The sequence below is a fragment of the Nematostella vectensis genome, chromosome 3 (genome assembly GCF_932526225.1).
Source record: "Nematostella vectensis chromosome 3, jaNemVect1.1, whole genome shotgun sequence".
Classification (NCBI taxonomy): Eukaryota; Metazoa; Cnidaria; class Anthozoa; order Actiniaria; family Edwardsiidae; genus Nematostella; species Nematostella vectensis.
In genome coordinates this window covers 17,049,305-17,074,175 of record NC_064036.1, presented here as the reverse complement: position 1 = coordinate 17,074,175, position 24,871 = coordinate 17,049,305, and the positions used below count along the sequence as shown (strand labels likewise).

General features: G+C 39.8%; 4 protein-coding genes across 5 annotated transcripts; 3 read left to right on the top strand and 1 right to left on the bottom strand.

The window, feature by feature from the left end:
- Positions 1 to 1,046: 1,046 nt before the first annotated feature.
- On the top strand, positions 1,047 to 16,128 carry LOC5514261 (DELTA-alicitoxin-Pse2b). Of its 2 annotated transcripts, XM_032383853.2 has the most exons (4): positions 1,047 to 1,633; positions 5,840 to 10,079; positions 10,258 to 13,501; positions 15,741 to 16,128. In XM_032383853.2, exon 2 carries the CDS (start codon positions 5,840 to 5,842, stop codon positions 7,136 to 7,138), a length of 1,299 nt encoding a protein of 432 aa, XP_032239744.1. In that variant the 5' UTR covers positions 1,047 to 1,633; the 3' UTR covers positions 7,139 to 10,079; positions 10,258 to 13,501; positions 15,741 to 16,128. The 2 variants fall into 2 exon arrangements, with proteins under 2 accessions (XP_032239744.1, XP_032239742.1); XM_032383851.2 differs by having other exon boundaries at positions 5,840 to 13,501.
- LOC116619239 (uncharacterized protein K02A2.6) lies at positions 10,934 to 11,896 on the top strand. The gene has a single exon (XM_032383792.1). It carries the CDS (start codon positions 10,934 to 10,936, stop codon positions 11,894 to 11,896), a length of 963 nt encoding a protein of 320 aa, XP_032239683.1.
- A 434-nt stretch (positions 16,129 to 16,562) lies between the features above and the next one.
- On the top strand, positions 16,563 to 20,814 carry LOC5514259 (AP-3 complex subunit sigma-1). Its single transcript, XM_001634420.3, has 6 exons — positions 16,563 to 16,724; positions 16,902 to 16,993; positions 18,582 to 18,693; positions 18,779 to 18,850; positions 19,247 to 19,354; positions 19,872 to 20,814. Exons 1-6 carry the CDS (start codon positions 16,656 to 16,658, stop codon positions 20,013 to 20,015), a joined length of 597 nt encoding a protein of 198 aa, XP_001634470.1. The 5' UTR covers positions 16,563 to 16,655; the 3' UTR covers positions 20,016 to 20,814.
- LOC5514258 (solute carrier family 25 member 44) lies at positions 20,769 to 23,403 on the bottom strand. The gene is made up of 2 exons (XM_001634370.3): positions 22,575 to 23,403; positions 20,769 to 22,157 (listed from the first exon to the last, which is right to left on the bottom strand). Exons 1-2 carry the CDS (start codon positions 23,271 to 23,273, stop codon positions 21,942 to 21,944), a joined length of 915 nt encoding a protein of 304 aa, XP_001634420.1. The 5' UTR covers positions 23,274 to 23,403; the 3' UTR covers positions 20,769 to 21,941.
- Between the last annotated feature and the right edge of the window lie 1,468 nt (positions 23,404 to 24,871).

Below are 24,871 nucleotides of genomic sequence, written 5' to 3'. Positions count from 1 at the left end.
AAAGTGTTCTTTGAATATCATAGAGGTTCTATCTTGAGTTAAGGAGAGATAATGCCGTTGAATAGAGGTATTCTTTGAATAGAGGTGTCAATTTCATAAAGGTGTCCCTTGAATAGAGGGTCCCTTGTATAGACAGTGATCCTGAATATAATGAGGATCATGACAACCATACGACAACAGAGACTGCAGAAAAGCACTGAATTCAATGTCTATTTTTCGTCAGGAATCTCATCTTACTAAAAATAATGCATTGTCTGCCTAGATAGAGGTGCCCTTCGAATAGAGGTGTAACTTGAATAGAGATGTTCATTGAATAAAGATGTCCATAAAACAAAAGTATTCCTTGAGTTAAGGAGAGATATGCCATTGAATAGATGTATTCTTTGAATAGAGGTGTCAATTGCATAGAGGTTTACTTTGAATAGAGGTGTCTCTTGAATAGAGGTGTCCCTTGAATAGAGGTGTTCCTTGTATAGAGGTGTTCCTTGAATAGAGGTGTCCCTTGAATAGAGGTTTCCTTTGAATAGAGGTGTCCCTTGAATAGAGGTGTCCCTTGAATAGAGGTGTCCCTTGAATAGAGGTTTCCTTTGAATAAAGGTTTCCCTTGAATAGAGGTGTCCCTTGAATAGAGGTGTCATTTGAATAGAGGTGTTCCTTGTATGGAGGTGTCCCTTGAATAGAGGTGTCCTTTTAATAGAGGTGTCCCTTGAATAGAGGTGTCATTTGAATAGAGGTGTTCCTTGAATAGAATTGTTCATTGGAAAGAGGTTAGAAAACAGTAAAAACGAGAATGTCAGTTTTTGTGTTGTGGAATTCCACAAGTGTTCCATTCTCCATAATAAAAAGAAAGAACAACCTGCGATCGGCGTGTATTGTACGCTAGTCTCAGCTCCTTGTTTTCGGAGACAAAAAGGGACACCATATGCCCGGTCTTCATTCCTTTTAGCTGGTGTTTGCAAAATTCCAATCAATTCTTCTGATGTAAAGCCTGACAAAGTAACGCAAAACACCTTAAATAAACGGATCGAAAAAAAAGTGCAGAACTTCTTCCTTCTTGTCCTTGGAAATAAAAAAAAATGGACAAGCAAAACCGCCGAGAGTTTTTGCCAGTCTTCGTTGTCGTAGGGTTGTCATAATCCTCGTTATATTCAGGATCACTGTCATCAAGGACAAGAGCGAGCACTTCTTCACGACTGTAGCGAGCCGCCATTTTGAAAACCCCGCCAGACTCACGCGTGCATCCGCTGATCAAAAGTACAGGCGAACATTGCCGATTTTAGGACACTTTGTGCCCGGCGTGAAACATGGTGGTCAGGTCTTGTTGATAGAACATGGTGGTCGGGTCATGTTGATAGAACATGGTAGTCAGGTCATGTTGATAGAACATGGTGGTCAAGTCTTGTTGATAGAACATGGTGGTCAGGTCTTGTTGATAGAACATGGTGGTCATGTCAGGTCATGTTGATAGAACATGGTGGTCAGGTCATGTTGATGAAACATGGTGGTTAGGTCATGTCGATAGAAGTAATCTGATCACATCCGTTGCATGCCATTATCACGTTAGTCGTACCGTGTTATCACAAGCTCAAGCTATGGACATGCGGACCTTAGTAAAGCGAAAATCCGACGTAAGGTAAGCCTCACACACAAACACATAACATGTGCAACCACACGCTGGTGTATAGGAGCAAGCTGTTTACCTCAGACGCGGTTATATCTCCTGTTTCCCCTTCAGCCTTTTTCTATTCCGTCCTAGTCCGCGTGACTCCTATCCTCGGCACCCATCAGTTTTTACCTCCCTTACCGCGTCTGACTAGTTTTTACAGTTTTTACCTCCCTTACCGCGTCTGACTAGCCGTCGATCTTGCTCCCTGACGATGACAAGCAGATCATTTATTCCTAAGAGCTCTTATGAAATCTTTCACATTATTGTTTTGTTTCTTTATGTTGGTGTATCTACTTTTATCAGGCCGCCAGGTACATGCCATTCACTTCACTCGATTGTTCGTATTCCTGCCGTTTCTGCTGCCTGTACCTCCGCGTATTATTTTCGCTCTATATAGGCCATCGCACACAAGCTCATCGCTTATCAATCACTATCTTAGAGCGCACATCCTCACACACACTCTCACTACGTGACACATAACACTCCATACTCAAGGAGCCAACTGTCCTATACTTACATAACCATTATCTATCACCTATTCGCCATCCATTCCTTTCTTTCATATCCTAACTGCACGCTTTCGGATATTATTATTATCACCGACCTTGTAATTCCACTTAATTTTCTACAAGCTCACATTACACTCCACAAAAAGTTATCAACAGGTAATTATCACCTTCCTCCGAAGGTCAAATACACTGATCTCCCCAACATTTCACTGCAAGCCTTTTTCTAACCCCCCTTAATAGCCACAACTCTTACCCCTACATCCCCCAATGCAATACACCATATAAAATAGCAACACTTACACACTTTAACCCACGCACTAACGTCTATTACCACACATTTTATCACGCCACACAGCCACAGTTAAGCCCCGACGCCTTGGTACGAATACCAGATTAAGTGATACATTCACATGGACATTGAGTACCACTTGGGGCACCCGAACATTGCGCCCGAGATTGTGAAAGGTATACGGTCTCCGTCAACCGAAAGCGATGTTTATTCTTTCGGACGTAAGAACAGTACTCTTAGCAAGGTCGCCTCTGAATGCACCAGAGAACAGTACTGGTTAAGACCAAAAATTAACGCGTTGGTGTCACTTGGGGGGGGGGGGGGGGGTTCAATAATTTTCCTACAGTTTTTTTAGGGAATAAGACCTCGCGTTGTCAAGATGTTGCATCTTTTGGCAACGGACTGTCAAGACGACTCATCTTTAGGCAGTTGTTTTAAACCCTTTTATAATTTTATAATGGATTCGCACTGATTATTTTATTATTTGCTTTACTCTCTGGCCAAGTTGTTGTCAAGATGTCTCATCTTTTGGCAGTGCCCCAAGGAAGCATCCCACAATTGTAACTATTTAATAAGAAGGAAACATTGATTTTTTATCTTTGCCTTGCAAATCGAAGAATTGCTTTAATCTTTGGTCTAAAATACCATATTCCGATAGTTCCTTCTTGTTTGCTTGTTTGTAAGTTCTATCTAATTGCCTGACAAAGGAAAGTGTAAACGATTCGGACTATTTATCTTTTAATAGCCCACGTCCGGAAATTTGTATTCAGGGAGTGAGAAAACATTATTTTAGTTAGCTGAGAGACATGATTAACTCCTTTTTAGTGAATGAAGATGAAATGTATTGTTTGAGTTGCTTATTAAACGCGAGACTGGATTTGGATATAATCAGAGCACTATAATCACTACAGTTTGTTTTCCGTTTAGAGTGTCATTAGAGCGGAAGTAAATACGCCAAAGTTGTTAGCAATACGGATCGATTCTCAAACTTTGCCGTTTGCCGCCCTTTCTTCTTCTGGGACCCCACGCTTTTTCCATACTTGAGAATTAAGCTTAGCGAGAGTGGTTATGGAGAGGCTTTGTCGAGTTTACGACACGCACCGCGTCCGTCTTGTTAGTTTTATTCGATGATGGACGATAGTCGTTTTTCGCACGTATTTCCTTGTTAATGTGGTCGGGTTATGTTGGTCAGGTCATGGTGGTCATGTCTTGTTGATAGAACATGGTGGTCAGGTCTTGTTGATAGAACACGTCAGTCAGGTTTTGTTAATAGAACATGGTGGTAAGGTCATGGTGGTCAGGTCTTGTTGATAGAACACGTTAGTCAGGTTTTGTTAATAGAACATTGTGGTCGGAACATGGTGGTCAGGCAGAGTCAAATATAGACGCACTATGCTGCAGGATTGAAATTATTGTTTTAGAGAAGTGGAAAGCAGAAAACTCGAAAAAAAAAGCCAACGTTATAACTAGCAACCTCGACGTCGGAATCATGAATTGAGCCCGGAACACATTGGCGAGAGGCACTACAGAGTGTCGCTCTGCCGGCTGAGTCATCTAGGCTCCAAATGCGACACTATGCCGCTTTGTTATTTATTCTCCGTTTTATATAGGCGTATAAAGATAATACCTCCCTAGGGGCCGATCATTTGACATGTGACTGGTACCAAGAATCTATCAAAATGAGGTAACAACAAGATTGAGAGAACACGCAAAACCATAGCTAAAACCCAGTGGAAAGCAATCTAGCAGAGAGGGAACAAAGCGAGAGACTCCCCTCAGGAGACAAGATCCTCTATAAACCAGGGACAATTCTGTTCTCTAAAGAACAAGTGTCTTCCTCTTTTTAGAAACTGGCTTCTCGAGGTTTCATTGCTATTATTTTCTATTTCTATTATTACTCTTTAAAGAGAAACTTTTGCAGAAAAAAAAATTAAGCAAAAGCCAAAACGGGGACGATGGACTGTACACATCTCAAGTAAATTGAATAAATCTCAAGTAAATGTCTTATTTTTCGGCACGGTACGAGGCACTAGTCTTATACTTGACTAAGAAACTTTGTGTGCTTTACATCAATTGAAATTTATTTCTAGCCCCTTCTCTTTTCTTAAGTGACTTTAAATCTTATCTTATGTGGGGTTTTGAAACTTTGGGACATCTCTAGGAATGTGTGATCACCCTCCTACATCGTGAGGAGCTAAAAATGTTGCTACAGTTTCGTGGTATTCCATGTATTTTTCTAAGGGGGGTGGAGGGGGATGGGATGGGGGGGTTAGAGCTTATGTTCAACCAAAAGAATAACAATACTTATAAATAAAAATCACGTTAAGAACCACAGGTGGAGTGTCAAAAAATGTATTTATATGAATCGTGAGCAGCTAAAAATGTTACTACAGTTTCGTGGTATTCCATGTATTTTTCTAAGGGGGGTGGAGGGGGGGTGGGGGGGTTAGAGCTTATGTTCAACCAAAAGAATAACAATACTTATAAATAAAAATCACGTGGAGTGTCAAAAAATGTATTTATATGAATAATATATAATATTAGAATAGGTACCCGCTTTCTTGCTTGACTAAGAAAACGAGACGTCGTGGATTATTTATTAGAAATCGAATTACCAGCATGCGATTTCAAATTCGACGCGTAATCGGTCCAAGAGTGTTCCAAGGTAGGGATTCTTTTGACTTTATTCTTTGTAAAATACTTGTAGGTGTCTGAACGAGAAGACCCAACACCTATACTCTCATACGTTATTGAATAACAGATTTTATCTCTTCGTTTGCTTTCATAATTTTCTTCCATGCGTTTTTGGGAGCTTTTCCATTGGCTCTATTTTTTACTTTTTTTTTTTGCTTCTTTTATATAGTATTTTTATGATGTTTTCAATCCTCTATTGTCAATTCAATCTTAGACGTCGAACCGAACATGTGCCTAATTCAGCCGAACCTGTTCTGAGACAATGATGAAATCTTTACAGTCACTGGCAATTAATTATTTCGTGCAAAAAGTATTGACTCCTGAAAAATAAAATAGGAACGACGTATGCCGCCACTGGAGATAAGCTCGACACCAGCTTTTAAATTGATTCGGTATTTTGTTTATAACTTTTCATATATAGGCGTTATTGTTAATAAACTATCCACGATGCAGATGTTATTCTTGCGTTAATTTTGTCATTATCATAGAGGTCATCATAATGATAATTATTATCATCTATCCTCATTATCATCAGATTATATAATCATAATCTTTATTTTGATAATGATTTAAAAATCATTATGCTTAGATGGAGCGGTGATTGCTATGGTTAGGATGATGATAAATATGATATGACGATGATAACATAATGATGATAACATGACTTAATTGTGCTTATAGATGAGGTATCTGATCATCCTGCTGTTGACTCAGTTAGACTTCACTTGCTCATCTGATGTCTCACCTCTCGGTGATGGCTTTTACTTCTCCGAAAACGATGTCCTCTCATCTGACCTTAGGCCTCAGGGATACACCATTGCACAAAATATCCCTCCACACTGCATCACGAGATACTCCAGGGCCGAGTCAGGTGAACAGAGTACTTACCACCGTTCCACCAAGGAATTCTATGCCAATTTTGCCGATTCTGCCGATCTAGAAGATGAGCTCAGAACAGACCTCGCATTCAAAACCTCATACGACAAGGTCACGAAGGGACTTTCCGCAGGAAACAAGGACATATCGGGATATTCTCTCAAGCTTTACGCTTATAGTCACTCCATAGGTATATGTGGTGACTGCCTTAACAACTTTCCCTTTAGCGAGGATATATTAGAGGAATTTTTCCGGCTTCCAGCTAAAATCAAAGACCCCTCTTTGCCCTTGTCATGGTTTGGATTTGGTTACTTTCTTGGCCGTACTGGCACACACGTGATAAAATCGGTGCTGTACGGAAAGCAAATCCAACAATACGCCTTCGCCAAGTCTTCCGCTCGGCTGAGACAGTATGATTTTCATATTAAGGCATGTTCATCTCTAAAAAAGGAGTCAAGCGGTAAACTAGCCCCTTGTAGGCGTATTGATAAGTCAGATGGTGATCGGCTTGAGTTCATGTCCACCACCACAGTTGTGAGAGGAGGCAGAGTAGAACAACGGGCAGACCTATTGACCGGGGTAAACGATGAAAACGCATATGATTTCTTAAGTACCATTAATGACGACAATATCAGCGCTTTAGAGTTCAAATACAAACCTATTTGGGATCTCTTAAAAATTAGATTTTACGGCACCGAACATTACCCAAAGGCTAAACTTTTGGAGACTTACTTTAAGGCTTTGAAAAATTTCGGGTGTGAAACTACTAAAATCGGTTATTACGTTGTTCAAAAAATGAGATATGCCCCACAAAGTATTCCTCAAAACCCTAGCTTCCAGTGTGTGATAAGAAACAAGGGGTGTATGACAAACAACGATTGTCATTACATCTGGGACAAGGCGTATTGCTCCTGTAATGGACCTAGCTGTTTTGAGCATAAAATAGTAACGCGTGTGACAGATGGGGTTAGTAGGGCCACCCCATACGTATATAATTCTAGGGAAAGAATGGTTTCTCGGGGCTGTGAATACCAGTATGTGCCGGCCGAGTGCCATTGTGACTCGACTGCTAAGCTCGACCAAGTGATATGGTATAATATCTAATTGTACACAGCAAAAAGACCAATGCTAATGCTAAAATATTAAGTGAGCTGGCGTACTGTTAAATTAAACAATTTATTAAATAAGAAACTCCTGCTGGAGCCCCCTCCCATCCCAAACACCAAGAAAAGTTGCCTGAAAGAGGAGTGAGCTTGGTTTTTTATTGAACTTTTTCTCAGTAAAGGTGTTCAAGTAAAGTAATTTTTTCCTCTCTATCAAGCTCTGTGCGTATTTGAAGGCTTGCCTGCTTCTGCGCGTAAAAAAATACTTGCCCAGTATCCTTGAGACCCAGGGCGTCGCAAAGATCGGGGACACAGCAGGAAGCGCGCGAGAAAAAAATTAGGGGGAAAAGACTTCTTTTGCCCCTCTTTCTTTTGTCTTCGCGCGTACTTTCTCTTCCGGTCTCCGCGTCGCCCTGGGTCCCCGAATAGTCCAGTGTTATGGTATACCTGTTGAATTTGCTAGTTACCAGGCCATGCGCAGCAGGGCTTTGCTTGTAGTCAACGAAACACGAATAAAACATGGTGTAAGAAGCGGGATTTTGCACACCAAAAAGGCCTCCCAGCAAGCCAAGAGGGCAAGAATGCTGAGATAAGTGTTCAATTCATATGCAACGGGCATTTTTTTGCATCTGTATAGTGAGTTTGGCAATCATTTCGCCGACTACATATAGCCGCCATCTTGGATTTTACAGATCGCATTGGATCTTCTCAACATGGTAAAGTCGCTTCCAACGCCCCAACCCCTCGAAATGCAGGGAGATATGACCACCAACTGGGAAATATTCAACGACAGCTGGGAAGACTATATTATCGCGACGGAAGTAAACAAGAAATCGGATGCAATCGTGGTAGCGACTTTCTTGACAGTCATGGGCAAAGATTGCTACAGAATTTATAAGAATTTGCCCCTCACCGATGATGAACGAAAGTCCCCCACACCTATTAGGTGAAATTAGGAGAAATTAGGTGAGGAATTCCAGTCCAAGAGGAACATTATATATGAGAGGTACTTGTACTTTTGCACCGTCCAAGAGCGAAGTGAAAGCTTTGACCGTTTCTTGAACAGACTCAGAGATCGCATTGCCACATGCAAGTACACTACTCTTGAGAATGAAATGTTAAGGGACTGGATTGTATTTGGGGTTAACAGCAGTGACACCCGATAACGCCTTCTAAGAGAAAAAGAACTAGGCCTAGACAAAGCAATAAACATTTGTTGCACAAGTAAATTGGCAGTTAGACAGCTTCACAAAATGGAGCCAACTAAGACCGTCCACTATACGAAGCAAAACAAGTCCAAATCAAAGCCGAGGCAGATCACAGACTGCAAGTACTGTGGTGACAGCCATGCCGCTGAAAAATGCAAAGCATTCGGGCAGGTCTGCAATAAATGCAGCAAGAAGAATCACTTCGCTAGAGTTTGCATGTCCACTCGTCAAGATCATAAGGCCTCAACATAAGCCAAACAAGCAGACAAGAAGTAAACAAGACGTACACCAACTAGAAGAGAGCTCATGCAGTGACGATGATGATTAATTCTCCAGCAATGACAGCCTGTATATCATTCAGTCAAACCAGAAGAAAAGGCAGTATTTTGCACAAGTGTTAGCTGTGACAGGAGATAAGACGGCCAGGCAGTCAATCAAATTTCAGCTTGATACCGGAGCAACATGCAGCACACTATCCCTTAACGACTACAATAAGCTGACCAAGAAGCAACCCGAGCAGTCCCAAACTGAGCTGCGAACCTACAATCAGTCAACCATCAAACCCATGGGGCAAGTCAAGCTTCACTGCACAGCAAATGGGATCACAAGAAAGGTTCACTTCCAGATAATCAAAGAGGCACCAACGTCATTACTCTCAGGCAGAGTCTGCGAAGCATTTAAGCTTCTTGAATTCAATGAAGAATGTGTCCACCAAATCGAGCCAGGTCCAAAAGAACCCCTGACAAACCTGCATGTCTTACATGACTACAAGGATGTCTTCAGTGGACTTTGAAGGCTGCCGGGTACATACCACATAGAAACAGATCCAACTGTGAAACCCAAGCAGAACAATCCCAGGCATGTCCCTATCCCAGTACAGGATGAATTGAAGACGAAGATTGAGGATCTTGAAGAAATGGGAGTAATCGCTAAAGTAACTACTCCAACGCCATGAATAGGCAGCATGGTGGTAGTCCGACAACCAAACAAGCTACGAGTATGCCTAGACCCATCGGAGTTGAACCAGGCCATAATCAGAAACCATTATCCAACTCCAACTATTGACGAAGTGTCACCCAAACTGACCAACGCCAAGGTATTCTCAGTATTCGATGCAAAAGATGGATTTCTGCAAGTTGTCTTGGATGAGCCATCAAGCTACCTCAAAACATTATGGACACCTTATGGCCGTTACAGGTGGCTGCCAATGCCATTCGGGATCAAGTCCGCCCCAGAAGAGTTCCAGCGCAGAATCAATGAATGTATTGAAGGCCTTCCAAACATCGCAGCAGTCTATGATGACATCATCATCTATGGAACTGGTGAAACAGATGAAGAAGCAATGGCATGTCATGATGCAGCTTTCAAAAACCTACTGGATAGATGCAAAGAGCACAAACTGAAGCTCAACCCAAAGAAGCTCAAATTCAAGTTGGACAGGGTGACCTACATGTCCTCAGCGCAGACGGAATCTCTGCTGATCCAGAAAAAGTGAAAGATATCTGTGAGATGCCGCAGCCTGTTGATATTGCAGGCGTCCAGCGCCTCATTGGTGGTGTCACTTACTTGTCCAAATTCCTTCCTCAGCTAAGCACGGTTGCAGAACCTCTCCGACGTCTGACTTACAAGGACGCAGTGTTTAACTGGCTGCCACAGCACCAGGAAACCTTCGAGAAGATCAAGATGATGATCACCAAAGCACCGTTACTACACTATTATGACGTCAACAAAGAGGTAACCATTGAAAGTGACAGCTCCAACGTAGGCTTGGGGGCAGTAATTACACAAGAGGGACACCCCATTGCCTATGCCTCTAAAGCTCTCAATCAGACTGAGCGCAACTATGCTCAAATAAAGAACGAGTGCTTAGCAATCATGTATGCAACTGAACGTTTTGAACATTACATTCTAGGCAAAGAGAATGTCAGAGTTCTTACAGATCACAAGCCCCTAGTCACGATCTTCAAGAAGCCCATCCTTACCTGCCCCAAGCGTCTGTAGCGAATGCGACTGCGTCTACAGAAATTCTCACTTGCTGTAGAGTACAAGCCTGGGCCCGCGATGTATCTCAGTGATACCCTATCCCACGCATCACTACCGCTCGACCATGCACGTCCAGACACAACAGCCTATCAGATATTCCAGATAAGTGAAGAAGAGAAGATACGAGAAGAAATAGAAGATATTGACATGCAGGAGTCGCCGTTTGTGACTGACGAACGACTTGAAAACATCAGACGAGAGACAGCCAAAGATCCCTCACTCCAAACCTTGATGACAGTCACCAAGCAAGGTTGGCCAGACAACAAAGCTGAAGTACCCATTTGTATTTGTGAATACTGGCCATACAAAGATGAACTATCAACTCAGGACGGACTAGCCTTCAAGGAAATCAGGATCGTCATTCCTTCAACAATGAGAACCGAGATGACAACACGAGCAAATGCGTCACACCTAGGTATCCAGTACAATACAAATACAGCTAGAGACATCATGTATTGGCCAGGCATGTCAGCTGACATTACAGAAGCAGTACAGCGATGCTCCACCTGTCAAAAAATGCAACCAGCCAGCAGAAAGAGCCAATGATGAAACATCCCATTCCTCAGCTACCATGGCAAGCAGTTGCCAGTGATTGCATTGAAATGCAAGACGAACACTACTTGGTCCTAGTAGATCTGTACTCTGACTACATAGAACTAGTTCAGCTCCCAGACATGTCATCTAAAACTCTCATCCAGCAGATAAAACCGATATTTGCAACCCACGGGACACCAGCAGTCCTTATATCAGACAATGGAACCAACTACAGCTCACAGGAATTCCAAGAGTTCACCAAGGCATGGGAAATATATCACGTAACTGTAAGTCCTCATCACCACAAGTCTAACGGGAAGGTGGAGTCGGCGGTGAAGATTATGAAGAAAGTCATCATCAAGGCCAAGAAAGACGGCTCAGACCTGTGGAAGTCACTATTGGAATGGATGGAGAAACTCACCAACTCCAGGAACATCCAGCTCACGAGCACAACGACTTATGTCCCGCCAACCAGGTCTATGTTGCCTAGCAACCAGGCCCTGTACAAGCCCGAAGTACAGGCAGCGGTGACAGAACAGATCATCCAAAACCGCAAGCAGGCCAAACACTATCATGATCGCACAGCGAAGTCACTGCCTAGTCTTGTTGTTGGTCAACAAATAAGGGTGAAGGTTCATCCACAACAGGCTCATAGCAATTGGAAGGCAGGGACAGCGGTTTCCATGGCAACAACGCCACGCAGTTACGTTGTACAAGTCAATGGCAGGACGTATCGCAGAAATCGGGTACATTTGCGAGACGCTCAACCTGACCTAGCTGCACAAGACCATTCTGCTCCAAGGCCAAGCCATAAAGCAACAAAGTCTTCAGGAATGTCTACCTGCAGTCTAGCACCAGAACCAAGTGGTCCAGGTCCATTAGACGCCACGGCACCTGTACTTACAGAACCAGTAGTCACGCGATCAGGACGAGTTGTGAAGCCTCCACAAAGGCTGATCAATGCTCAGTCATAGTTTACTACGTAGTGACTTTTAAATGCCAGTCATAAACTTTGTTATTTGAAACTGACTTATAGTTATAGTTGCTGTTTAGTCTACAATTGTGTTTAGTGTTTGTTGTCCCTCGAAAGGAAGACGTTATGGTATATCTGTTGAATTTGCTAGTTACCAGGCCATGCGCAACAGGGCTTAGCTACGAATAAAACATCCAGTTAATCGGTGGTTTCAGGTGGAACTAATTGCAATAGAATTTCTCTCAGCGGATTTTAAACAAGTGATACAAAGTCTCCAAAAATCTTTTTGGTAAAACATCCTTAAATATGTGATTTTTCATTTCGGAGCAAAACCGCAGGGTACTCACAAGACAAAGGAGATGTCAGAAAGTCCTTTTACCATTTTGACATTTCCTTTGTCCTATAGTCAATCAAGCGAAAATCGCCAGCAATGATGGCAGGTGCTGGCGCAGTTTGCACGGGGCTTTAAAACATTAACAGCATTGCTGGGCCAACGTCTAGCCAGCGTCTCACCAGCAATGGTCGTCGTGATGAAATTTTACCTCAATGTTTCCTCTTCGGTTAGGATTCAAGCAGCGCCGTTTCGTTGGTAACGAGAGAAAAAGAGAAGGAATCGCTTTCTTTTTTTAGTCTTCGTTTGCTAGGAAGGTACAAATTTTTTGCTTTGATATCCCTTTCATAACTTTCGGCGTTGAAATGGTCGGAGCAGACGCGGTCACTCTCCGTTATTTGATCGTCTGGGATATAGCTTTTCCCGATCAATTCAAGCCATTTTTGCCTCTCGGCGATGGCTTTAGGAAAACGGTGCTGATATTCTTTTTACACGATCTCGTGTCGTTTTGGCAGTTTAAAACAGAACAATTGACCATTTTACAACTCTGAAAACCGTATCACGTTGTCAAAAAGTTGATGAAACAGCGCACAGAAAACAATGGGAAGGGTGGGTGGAGGTCACCATGGCAAAATACCCACCACTGGGGTACACCGCTGGTAGTTTTTGCGCCGACGTACCAAGCGGTGTTTTTCGGCACTTCTTATGTATTTTCTCAAATAACCGCGCAAAACTTCTTCTTATCATCAGACAACTCATAACTGAAGACCAAATCATATCTAGCATGCAGTGTTCTTTTAAATGTACTAATTGAGACGTGTATTTCAATTTTTCCGTTTTAACGACGCGGGTACCCTGTGGTTTTGCTCCGAAATGGAAAAATCACATTCTTTAATATTCCAGGATGTTCGGGACTTATAGTATCTTAACTAGGTTGTGTCAACCCGCTGAGAGAAATTCTATTGCAATAAGTTCCACCTGGGCCATAAAAAATGTCATAGATTGACTGGAAGAGAGGACAGAATGACTTTCTCATCAGTAGCGCGAAAAAAGTGGTTTTCCTGTGGTTTGCATATCCGCGTATTCATGGGACCTAATCGGAGAACAAAAGATCAGAAGCAATCGAGCAGAGGGCTTCCACGTTTGACTTGGCCATCTCGGGGCAAATTAACCTCGCGAAAATGGTGGAACTTAATAATCCCAAGTCTCCCGAGAAATACAAGATGGATGTACAGCTTCTACTTATACCTGGTGTTATTTTAGCAATTCTTATAAGTAAGTAGCTGCTTTTAATTGATTGGTTTTGTATGTTGAATAGATGTAAACATTCGACCGATTTAGGAATTTTTTTAAGACTTTCATCTCAATTTTTTAAACTATTGACTTTAATTTGTTGGGTTTTGAATCTTCATTAGTGCAGTTATTTTTATGTCATGTTTTTAAAATAAAATAAATAAAAAGTGTATCTCACACAAGTTTATAAAACACATTTCGTTTGCAATTTCCATTTCTATAAACATTGTTAACGTTGTTATTTTGTATCTTAAGTAAGATATTGAATTAGATTGGTAAATATATAGTTTGCTAATGCAAACTAAATACAATAAACACACTCAGTTGTACAGTATATTAATTCAAGCACTTCGCCAACAAGGACAAGTAGACATAAGTTACATAGCTTTAACTTTTCACGCACAAGAGCTGTTAGGCTTGATGTATTTAAAAGCGAGACTGGGATATTGTTTGCCTGCAGTTTGTTCAATAAGGGTTTTGCAAAGCTATAGTTCATGTATCTACAAATATTTTTGCTTAACTCATTGACCCCTAAACCAGCCTGAACAGGCCGTGAGGCAATCATAAATGCAAAATAAACACAACGAGGAACTAATGCACTAGCCAATTGAAACCCCCACCTCCATGGTCCTGGGGAAGGGTGGGAGATTAAACTTTGACCCTGTACAAAACAGAGGAAAGCCCCTACCCCCTCAGGACAAAACTACAGTCAAATGCCCCTACCCCTCGGGGTGCAAACTATAGGCAAGTACCTGACATTTAAAACAACAAGTCACCTGAAATAAGCCTTTATCTTTCAAATCCAGTACACCTCAGAGAGTACATTTGTACTAATAACTATGGATAACAGTTACTAAAAAATGAAAAATATTAATCATCTTCATCTGGTGTTAGTTATCATTCATATTCGTTTACGCACATTTCGCCGTGCAGCTTGCCACATGCTGCTGATACATAGAATTGATTAACCAGAAACTGACATTACTTTTGCAAAGTACGATTGGGGGACAATTCTTATAGTTGAAAAACAGTCAATTTCCCCACCCCCTCGGGACAGATTCTCGTTCAAAAGTGCTCTAAACCTCCTTGTTAACACCACACTTCCCCGGGACCATGGGGTTGGGGGTTTCAAATGACTAGTGCATAAGGCATCAGTCTAGGGAAAGCATTTGGTTCTTAGTCTGTAAGATCAAAAGAACTATTGCTAAAATCTAAGAATTGTTCAAGATTGCCTACAAGAGTTGTCACACATAGACAAAGCTTTGACTATTAAACCATTTAAATAGAAATAAAAAAGTCCAATGGTGAGCAGGCAATCAAAAAACAGGCTTCTAGGGAGGAAGGTGTAGTTTGCATATTTTTCACCATATTGACATGTGACAATGTACGCTAAATGGAAAGCTCACACTCATATACCGTAACTAAAAGCTTGTTTTTGTTAAACGGAAAGCTGTCACATGCATAACGGAAAGCTTGTTCCTCCTAAATGGAAGGCTCATACTCAAGTAACGGAAAGCTTGCTCTTACGAAACGAAAAGCTTGTACTCATGTAATAGAAAGCTTGCTCTTATGAAACGAAAAGCTCTTGCTCACATAATGGAAAGCTTGTTCTTGCTAAACAGAAAGCTTATGCTCACGTATGGAAAGCTTATTCTTGCTAAAGGGAAAGCTCATCTCAAGTAATGGAAAGCTTGTTCTTGCTAAACGGATAGCCCATGCTTGTGAAATAGATTAAAACAGCTGTAGGTTAATGACCCCTTTTTGGTTTTTAACATGAACCATCAAACATACTTGGCTTTCCAACCGTGTATTGAGCTCTGACCTATGAATGCCTACACTCATGTATTAAAAATTATATATAAATAAAATATATCTCTAAACCCAAACTATCATAAGTCAATAGTCTAATTCAATAAAATAATAAAATCTTTTAAGGCTCAGGCCCTTAGAAAAATTGAGCAAGCAAACACTGTTAGAAAAAATTGCCACATCCTTAAGGAAAAAAATTTGTGCAGCAAAACTGTCAAAATCTAGCAAAAAATTGTCCGTCCCTAAGTAAACCTTCTTGCTTGTCATATTATTTATTTCATGGAACATTTTCTTAAAGAATGCAAGGTTAACTTTAGTTCTTATGTTAATGCTTTAGTAAATAGCAAAGGTGAACGTGGATTGTCACACTGTATCTTATCCAAGCTCATCTCTTGCTTGCTTACCTCTGCAGTTTTCTTCATCTACAAGATTATAAAGTCAAACAAGGACAGAGAAAAGGCAAAGGAGGAGAAGAAAAAGGCTAAGATGGAAAAGAAGAAGAAATGAAGTCAATAAACATTATTATTTAAAATCAAGAATTCATCAATTTGAAAGTAGTGCTATGAGCCAAAAACGACTCATCAACAATCAGACATTACACAAGTGGAACTAGTAGTCACAGCATCACGAGCAAATATGTAGATAATTTACATGAATTTTTAACCTCTATAAACACATGACAAATATTGTAAATTGTATACATACATCAAAAACGTTTTGGATTAAGTTATAAATGATAGTATGATACTCTATGCTTTGAATCAAAGAACAGGCCAGAATTATAAACTTTTGTTACAGTGCTTGTTTGGAACTTTACGCAATGTTACTTTTTTATGGGGGGGGGGGAGGGGTTGCTGAGGGGGCATACCCCACATATTTTAATGATTAAAAGACATAAACCCTTGCTATTTTTCAATAAGAAAGCACTGTTTTATGGCAGTCCAAAGGGGGAGGGGGTAGGGAGGGTTGGTATGTGTGCAAGTGAGCACCAGTGGCTCCATTTAGCTTGAGTATTACAGTAGTAGAATAACTGCTGGTGATTTTTTTTTTTGGGGGGGGGGGGGGAAATCACTAGAAAAGGCTGCAAAGACCGGCCATATAGGTATTTTTTTCTTTAGTTTTTTAACTTTTTTTTTTCAATAAGCTGCCCTTACCCCACCAGTCTTAATCCCTTGCCATTCCTTTTATTTTTTTTTTTACTTTACATCATGGGAGACCTGTGGATAAATAAGCTGTTTACTCGCGATGCATATCGGGAAGTCTGTTCGTCGCCATCTTGGATTCGCCGTCTGGGGAACGTAGAAGTCGAATATTCTTATTTTTGAACATGATAAAGGGAATTTTGATATTTAATAATCATGGCAAGCCCCGGCTGACTAAGTTTTACCAACATTATGTAAGTAAATATTAGAGCTTCCCCATATTTCAATGTATAATTTTGCTAAAAACAAAACTAGAAAAATGGAACGTCGTTTTGTTGTGAAGGGATTACTATAAGAATAGAATAACCATATAAAATTGTATTCTTTCCTGTATTTTATGTTAAACTGATCTGAGTTTGTTTGTTTGTTAGAGCGAAGACATGCAGCAACAAATAATCAAAGAGACGTTTCACCTAGTTTCTAGACGGGACGATAACGTATGTAACTTCCTGGAAGGCGGAAGGTGAATATGAATTATAAAAAGCTCATAAAAATATAATTTAAATTATGTGTGGTTGTTAATTTCGATGTGTTGCATTTCTTTAGCAATATAGTTGCTGCTCCACATTCAACTAACAACCAGTCAATATAGATAAAGACTACTATTTACTACTATTTAGTTTACTAATCATAATTGTTAGCTAATGTGTAAGCAGTGTCACTGAAACATGAGCCAAAAAACCCAGCAGTTTTTTCATGTCCCCCATGTATGTGTTTTTGGAAGACAGGACCTTCAGCTTATACCTTATTACACTTAATTTTCGCGTCACTTTAATTTAGAGAATTTTGCGATTTTAAAAGTTTCGCGAAAATAAAGTGACACAAAAATTAAGTGTAGCAAAAATTAGGATGCACGAAAGTTAAGTGAGTACACAATAAGCCTTTGGGGGGAATATTGGCCTTTTAATAAGCTTTATGGAAACACCTTGTCTATTTAGCCATTTAATGTACATATAGTACGGCAAGGGGATGAGTTGGACTTGTATTTATAGATTTTTATGAAACTAAATTATCCCACGCATCTTTTTGTTACAAATTGTTTCAGTTTTGATAATTACAGCAAATTTTAATTCCACTTGTTTTACTTGATTTTATTATCCCAAAATATCCCAAAGTGATATGGGTGTTACAAAAATATGAAAATTGCCTAAATAAAGTGTCGCAAAATATCGCCATCTCGAAATCTCAAAATTTTTATGTCGCAAAAATTAGGTGTAATAAGGTATTCTTATCCAAGAAGACAAGAGATTCACAGTCTTCAAAGTAGACAGTCCAGGTTTTTATCACCTCTGAAAAAATCTATTCCTGGTAATCTTGCTTTAGAAGCAAATCTGTTCTCGCTAACCTAATGTACAGTATGGCTCACTTGCAACATTTTTACAGATATTTGAATCTCTGGAAGCTCACACTGTAACCTGAATGCAACATATAATCTTATCTAGGGCTGTAAATTGTTGTTGCTATTCAATAATACCACTGCAGGAATATATACACATGTATACCTTGAACAAACATTGTCAGGTCAAATGGCAACTGGCAAATGGCAGTTCTAAGACCAATTACTGCTTATGGGTATTATTAATAGTAAGAATAAAGATGATAGGTAATATAATTGCAGAAGTTATCCACATTTTCTTACATTCTGTAGCAATTTGACAAGCTCCATGGTATGTATTTTTAGATGGCAGAACTGCCAGTTGACAATTGGCACTTGCCATTAGCAGTGACAACATTTTGAAATAGGTCTATATTTTAGACTTGTTCCAGTTCTCTGAGGTTTGGGAATGATTAAGAAAGAGCAAACACATACAAGGACAAACACACAAAAAATCAAACAGTCCTATTTTTTTGCACTTGCCTTTCAGTGTGAATAAAGAAATACTTGTGTTATGCTTTCATTCTGTAAAAAAAAAACAGGCCTTTGACATCTGTATATTTGAGCGATGAAAGTGATATTCTTACTGTTCATATTATTTAGCGTGATGATATTTGGATTTTAGAAGTGTTTGTAGTGTTTTATTCGTCAGCTATGTTTCTTTTTTCTGTTGCAGTCTTATTGGAGGTGCAGACTTCAAATTAGTTTACAGACACTATGCCACTTTGTATTTTGTATTCTGTGTGGACTCCTCAGAAAGTGAACTTGGAATTTTAGATTTAATACAAGTAAGTGGAATTCTGATTGATACTAAGGCTGCTTCCTATGTAGTTGTCATTATTAATGTGCCTTCTATGTTTCCTCAATCTGTAGGTGTTTGTTGAAACACTGGACAAGTGCTTTGAAAATGTCTGCGAGCTTGATCTAATATTCCATATGGATAAGGTGAGAGTACTGTAGCAATGAACTTTTCCTGATGTATAAAAAATAGAGGTTGATTTTTTATCCTTGAGCTCATTGTTTAAAATTCATTGCTAAAAATGCATATGTAGAAATTATATAGAAACCTATTTAAACCTTGGTCCTCTGGCTTCAAAAGGCTCATTTTTCAATTTTTTCTCTCTAAAGCCACTTACAAACTGCATCAACATTGGCCAGCATTACTGTCATGCTAGGTTGACAACAAAACAATATTTTTTAGAACAAGCATTGCGTAATAACTCGACAAATACATCCTGGATCTTTTTGCCAATACTGCTATATGTGTGGAGCCTATCTATAACTTCCTTTCTTTTATATTTTTTGTCAGCACCTCAAACTTCCATTTTGGTGTCGTTGCAGGTCCATCATATTCTTGCAGAAATAGTCATGGGTGGAATGGTGCTTGAAACCAATATGTCAGAAATATTAACTCACATTGAAGCACAGAATAAGCTTGAAAAATCCGAAGTAAGTTTATTTTCTATTTCTTGGTTCTTATAAAACACAGCACAAAAGGGTCATTTTTAAGAAATGTTTTTATTTTTAACATTGTTATTTATGAATTTATTTATCAAGAAAAAAACATGTGCAGCACAGCCACGCCCCTGTTGGTCATTTCCTTTATAATTCATGAAAATATCGGGGGGCATGTACACAGCCTGGAAAATACTTAACAGCGTAGCACTTGTTTAAGTGGAGTGCACGTGTGTAGTTTTCCTTTGTTATGCAGGAAGTTGGCGCATTGTTCGTAAGAAATTTTAATGCAGGGAGAACTATTGGTAATGCTGAAGATACTTTTGTAGGAAAGCCGCAAGGACATTTAAAGTTTAAGCATTATGCTGTATGCTCTCAAATGAGCAACTTTGACCTTTGAAGTTTTGCAGTTTTTGTGACCATCCCCCTCTATTAACTATGCTGTAACTGAATAAGATAAAATTTAACCTAGTTGGTCTACAGCAAACTAACTCTCATTCTTGTTTTCTAGGCTGGAATCAGTGCTGCACCACAAAAAGCTATGTCTGCTGTCCGAAATTATAGCCCCAATCTACAGAATCTCTCAAAACCAAATTTATCCCTACCATCATTACCTTCACTGCCCCATATTAATTTACCATCTTTTAAAAACTGAGTAGATTTATAAACGGTTAGCTTTAATTTCCAATAATAAAGTAGAATGTCATTCAATTTAGGGGGTTGACCTGTAGGGTGGGAAAGTTGGTTCTATCGAGGGGGGTTGCCATTATATTTTGTTCATTGCATTATTTCAGAAAAATATGTACTGTATACACATTATTGGAAATTGAGACTAGCTTATATATTAAAGATTTAGAATTAAGAGCAAATTCAATTTTTTTACTGTACTTTGGTTATTAGATTGATACAACAGGGTGGCTACCGTATGAGACAAATAATATTACTAGTTTTTGGGTTGAGTCAGCAAATATATAAGTGTTTCTAATCTCAGTTGGAGTATTTTATAATAAGTACCTAATGTGTTACTTTTAGTACATCATGACCATAACTAGAACATTTTGGCCTTGGGGGAGGAGGCAAGTGCAGTATTATCATCCCTTGTAAGTGTGGGGTGGGGTGAACACCCTTGTTTCTCCCATGTGTTGTGAGTTGTGAATATACGACCTTACACTCTACCTTCCCCTCCCCCACAACAAGACCCCAAAAAAACTTTCAAATCAAGCACTAATAAGTTTGTCTGGACTTACAAATGCTGGACCATAATCAGCAATAAAAACAAGACAGTGAAACCGTGGAATGCACTATAGCTTGACTTCTGCTCAATGTTTCACAGGGCTATGAAAACCACTCACTCTATTTGCAAACCTTTTTAAATCATACAACCATTTCAATATAAATTATCTGAAAGTACATGAAAAATAATGGCTTTTAATAAAATCATGATTTATAAAGAATGCTAATTATTTATTATATGTTCTTGTCAACATTTAGTTTATGAGCTCCAAGGTTCTCTTCTGATATCAAGGTTTTATTTGTCTAGATAAAAATTTAGGGTGGGATCTGTCAGTAACCCTTTTACCTTAAAAGGGTTGAGCTGAAAATGGCATTCATTATTATAAGCCATTGCTTGACCACAGTCATTAGACCACTAGACCCATCTTTTCTATCCAATCACGTAACGAAACTCCATCATCTTACCACCAATAAAGGCGGACAGTACATCAAGTCAAATAATTATCTTGCACATGAGCAGAGTGGGGTTTGGACTGCCTTTATTCCCAGAGGGGCCCTTTAAAGGCTAAAATTTTAGGAGATGTATGGGAGCTAAAATTGAAGTCCACTTTTTACAAAACTCTGAAATGTGAGCTATCATACATCACTACAGCACATTCTTATTGGATGTACTTAGAATACAAGGTTCAAAATAGCGGCTGGCTGCCGTAGATATTCTGCTGTTTTCTGGTCTTTGCCGGCTCTTTTTTTCTGTATTCCCCTCTCATATTTTGAGTATGCAGGCTTTTTTCCCCACCAAAATTCAGAAAGCCAGCAAAATCTAGCAGATTTTAAAATGTTATTTCGAACCCAAGAAAATTAAAATATTTGCAAATAAAAGTATAACAATTTTAAATACCCCTGCAGTCTGCTTCTTGGTTTAGAAAGAATATTGTCAATTTAAAAATGGAAGTCATTCAAACATTTGCTCTGGTACAGAAAATTTCACTTGAAGGTAAATAAAAATAATTGTAAATGAAGTCATATACAGTATGGAGACACAGTTTTGCTACCACCAAAAATTCAAGATCCTTGTCCCATCTAGGAATCCCATCATCAAACAATTTTTATTTTATTTTATCTTTTATTTGTTTACTGTTGAGTCAAATGCAAACCATTTGAGTGCAAGGATATTGATTGGTCAAGGTCATATGACAATGATACTTGAAGGAAAAGGGTTTTGGATTTTTGGCAGTAACTACAAATTTAGTTATAAAAGATTAATATGGCAAATATGTGGGATAATTCCTATATCTAGCTTCTATATCAAAACATCTAATTATTAAAATGGTTTACAGTGAGCCTCTGTCTACATGCAAGCCTCAAAGTAGCCCTCCTCTTCCCGTTGACATGTGAGTTCTTCCCTCAGACTAAGCTTTTTTATTGTTTCATATCCTACCACCATGATCAGGCTAGAGGGGGCCATGGATATGATCCTTGCGCTGAGTCCTTTCACAACTGCTGCTACACCTTCTTCATGCAACAGACTTCTGAATGTCACCAACATGGATGTTCCACCAAAAACCTAGAAAACATTAAATAAATTCTTGTGAGTGTCTTGCTGTATGTTTTATTTTGCCCTTCCAGGCCCTTGTACCCCAATTTTTTAGCAAGGCAGACATGCTGGCTTTGTTCTGTCTAGCCAACCAATCCCACAGGGTTAAAAGCAACAATGTCATCAGTTTACTGTCGGTTGATAATGTAACCATCTAATAACAATCAATTGGATTCTAATAGATCCTTTTGTCTCTTGTTGTTTGGGGATTCTGTTCGCCCACCTGAAACAAAACTGGTGTGATTGCCCCCTTTAAAAGGGGAAACTAAGTAAGCAATTCAAAGTGTCCAAAACCTTGTGGCTTTCAAATATGCCATGTATATTGTTATACTTTGATTCTTTTGCCCAAACACCAGTCCCCCTTAATTATGTACCCACCACACCCACCTGTAATCTTGTCCTTATAACATCCAGTGGATTAGTTAGTGTTGCAGCAGTCACACCCGCCAACACCCCAGACGACCCCAACACCAGCAACCGGTGGGTGCCATCAGCAGATAGATTACCTATCACTCCAGTATAAAACCCATACGATGCCCACCAAATTGCACTACTAGGTGCGTAAGTCATTAAAGATGCAAAATACCCTTTATAAAAACCACCTGGACCATGTTGATGAAACGTCTCCCGTATTAGGATTCTCGCTCCCTTTAGTTTAACCTTTCGATCACCTTGGCCTTGTATCATTAGCTTCTGTGATATAATGTCTACTGGTACAGTAATCGTTTGGCCTACGATAGAGGCACAGCCTCCCGCAAGAAAACCACGAATAGTGTAGTTGTATTGTGCAGTTTTAGAGCGAACAAGTTCGTATGTTGTTATGTAACACTGACCGGCAAATAGTCCAGCACAGCTCACCAAATAGCCTTTGTAAAGGCCACGTACACCTTCTGTCCTAATAACCTTAGTAAAGGCATCAAGTGAGCCGTTGTATAGTGTGGTCTTTCGCTGGACTTGAAGACGAATCTTTATCAAATTCGCAGGATACAACAGTGCCCGTATGCCAAGGAACAATGTTGGACCGAAAAAATAGAACTTCTTTTTGTCCATATCCTGCCATTCGATGTGCTTGACGTGTTTTGGCATGTTGGATGGTTTAATAGGTCAAATTTTGGTGTAATTTGGGAGCAAGTCGGGTGCATTTTCGGCGTTCTTACATCGAATCAACAGTAAGCGCCGCCATTTTGGATGAAAAACTAACCATGTATGGATTGCGTAAGCATTGCTTTTTTGGGGGGAGGGGGGGGGGAGGGGGTAGGGTAGGGCTAGGGATTGGAGTTTTATGGATGTTGTTTTTTTATGCAATGAGAAAATTATCAGACCAATCCGATATTTTATGGTCGAGGTTGTGCAAATAAACGCAGAATGCTCTATGTTTGTCAGTATATAATTTCTATAATTTATTCACAGGCTGCGCATGAAAACGCTCATGGGGGCGGCATTATGTTTGAAGTAGCATTTTCACCTCAAAACAGCTTCCAAAACAAACCCAATTTACCCACCTAAAAAAAGATATACGAGGAAAAGAAACTAACCACTGCAAAGAGGGAAAAATAAACATTATTTCTAATATGATTTTAAAGAACAAAGTGAAATAAAAAAATATGTATTATTTTCCTATATTCATTAATTTTTCTTACTCAGATGTAAAAAAAAAAGGCGCGCGCGCATGCACTGTCGATTTCCATGAGCGTTCATGCGTACACTGCCTGTGATTTATTCTATGGATTTTTACTAACAATTTCAAGGGCAGTAAGGAAACCCGATCAAGTTACACTGCGCAGAGAAAACGATAGTAGTTGATTAAGAATACAATCATATTTGATGATACTTTATCATTTCTTATGATATTTCATAAGAAATGAAAAGAGAATATACTCTCTTGGAAATGACCCATTTTCTTTCTTCTTGTTGCACCGCGCTTATTGGTGTTTGTGGATTCGCCGGTATTCGTTTATCGCGCGTTTGGGTGATCGGTTGGGTGAGTTCCCTCAGGGGAACTGCTCATTATCTTGTTTTTCGCGCTTTTGGTTTGTTTTGTGGTTGTGAAAACCTCTAGCCCATGGAAAGGCTCGCTTTGTTGTCGGCACTTGTAAAGGACATTCCACAACAGCTACAAATTTTTTTTTTTTCATATTACAGTCATAAAAGTTTGAATGTGGTTGAAGAGGGGTCAAAAAGTTTCATCCCTTGATTTATTACTCGGTAATACTAGCGACAAGTAATACTAGCGACAAGTAATACTAGCCACAAGTAATACTAGCGACAAGGACGAGAGGGCAAAGACACTCAGAAATGTAAGGGCTTGTCTCCTCACACCCTCTTCCTAACAGTACAAATAGTCAGACAGTGAGTCGGTCGGTCGGTCAAAATCTTCGCCCGTCTTGTCTTTTCTCAACAGAATGCATCGTTCTACTCGTAGTCTGAAATCCATTGCCCGTCGTATATCAGTAGCACGTCGTCAATCCCGGATTGACGACGGATCCCGTTGCCCGTCGTCGATCCATTGCCCGTCGTCGAACCATTGCCGCCGTTGTCGATCAATTGCCCGTCGTCGATCCGTTGCCCGTCGTCGATCCATTGCCTGTCATAGATCCGTTGCTTGTTGTAGATCCGTTGCCCGTCGTCTATTCATTGCCCGTCGTCGATCCGTTGCTCGTGGTCGATCCATCGCCCGTGGTCGA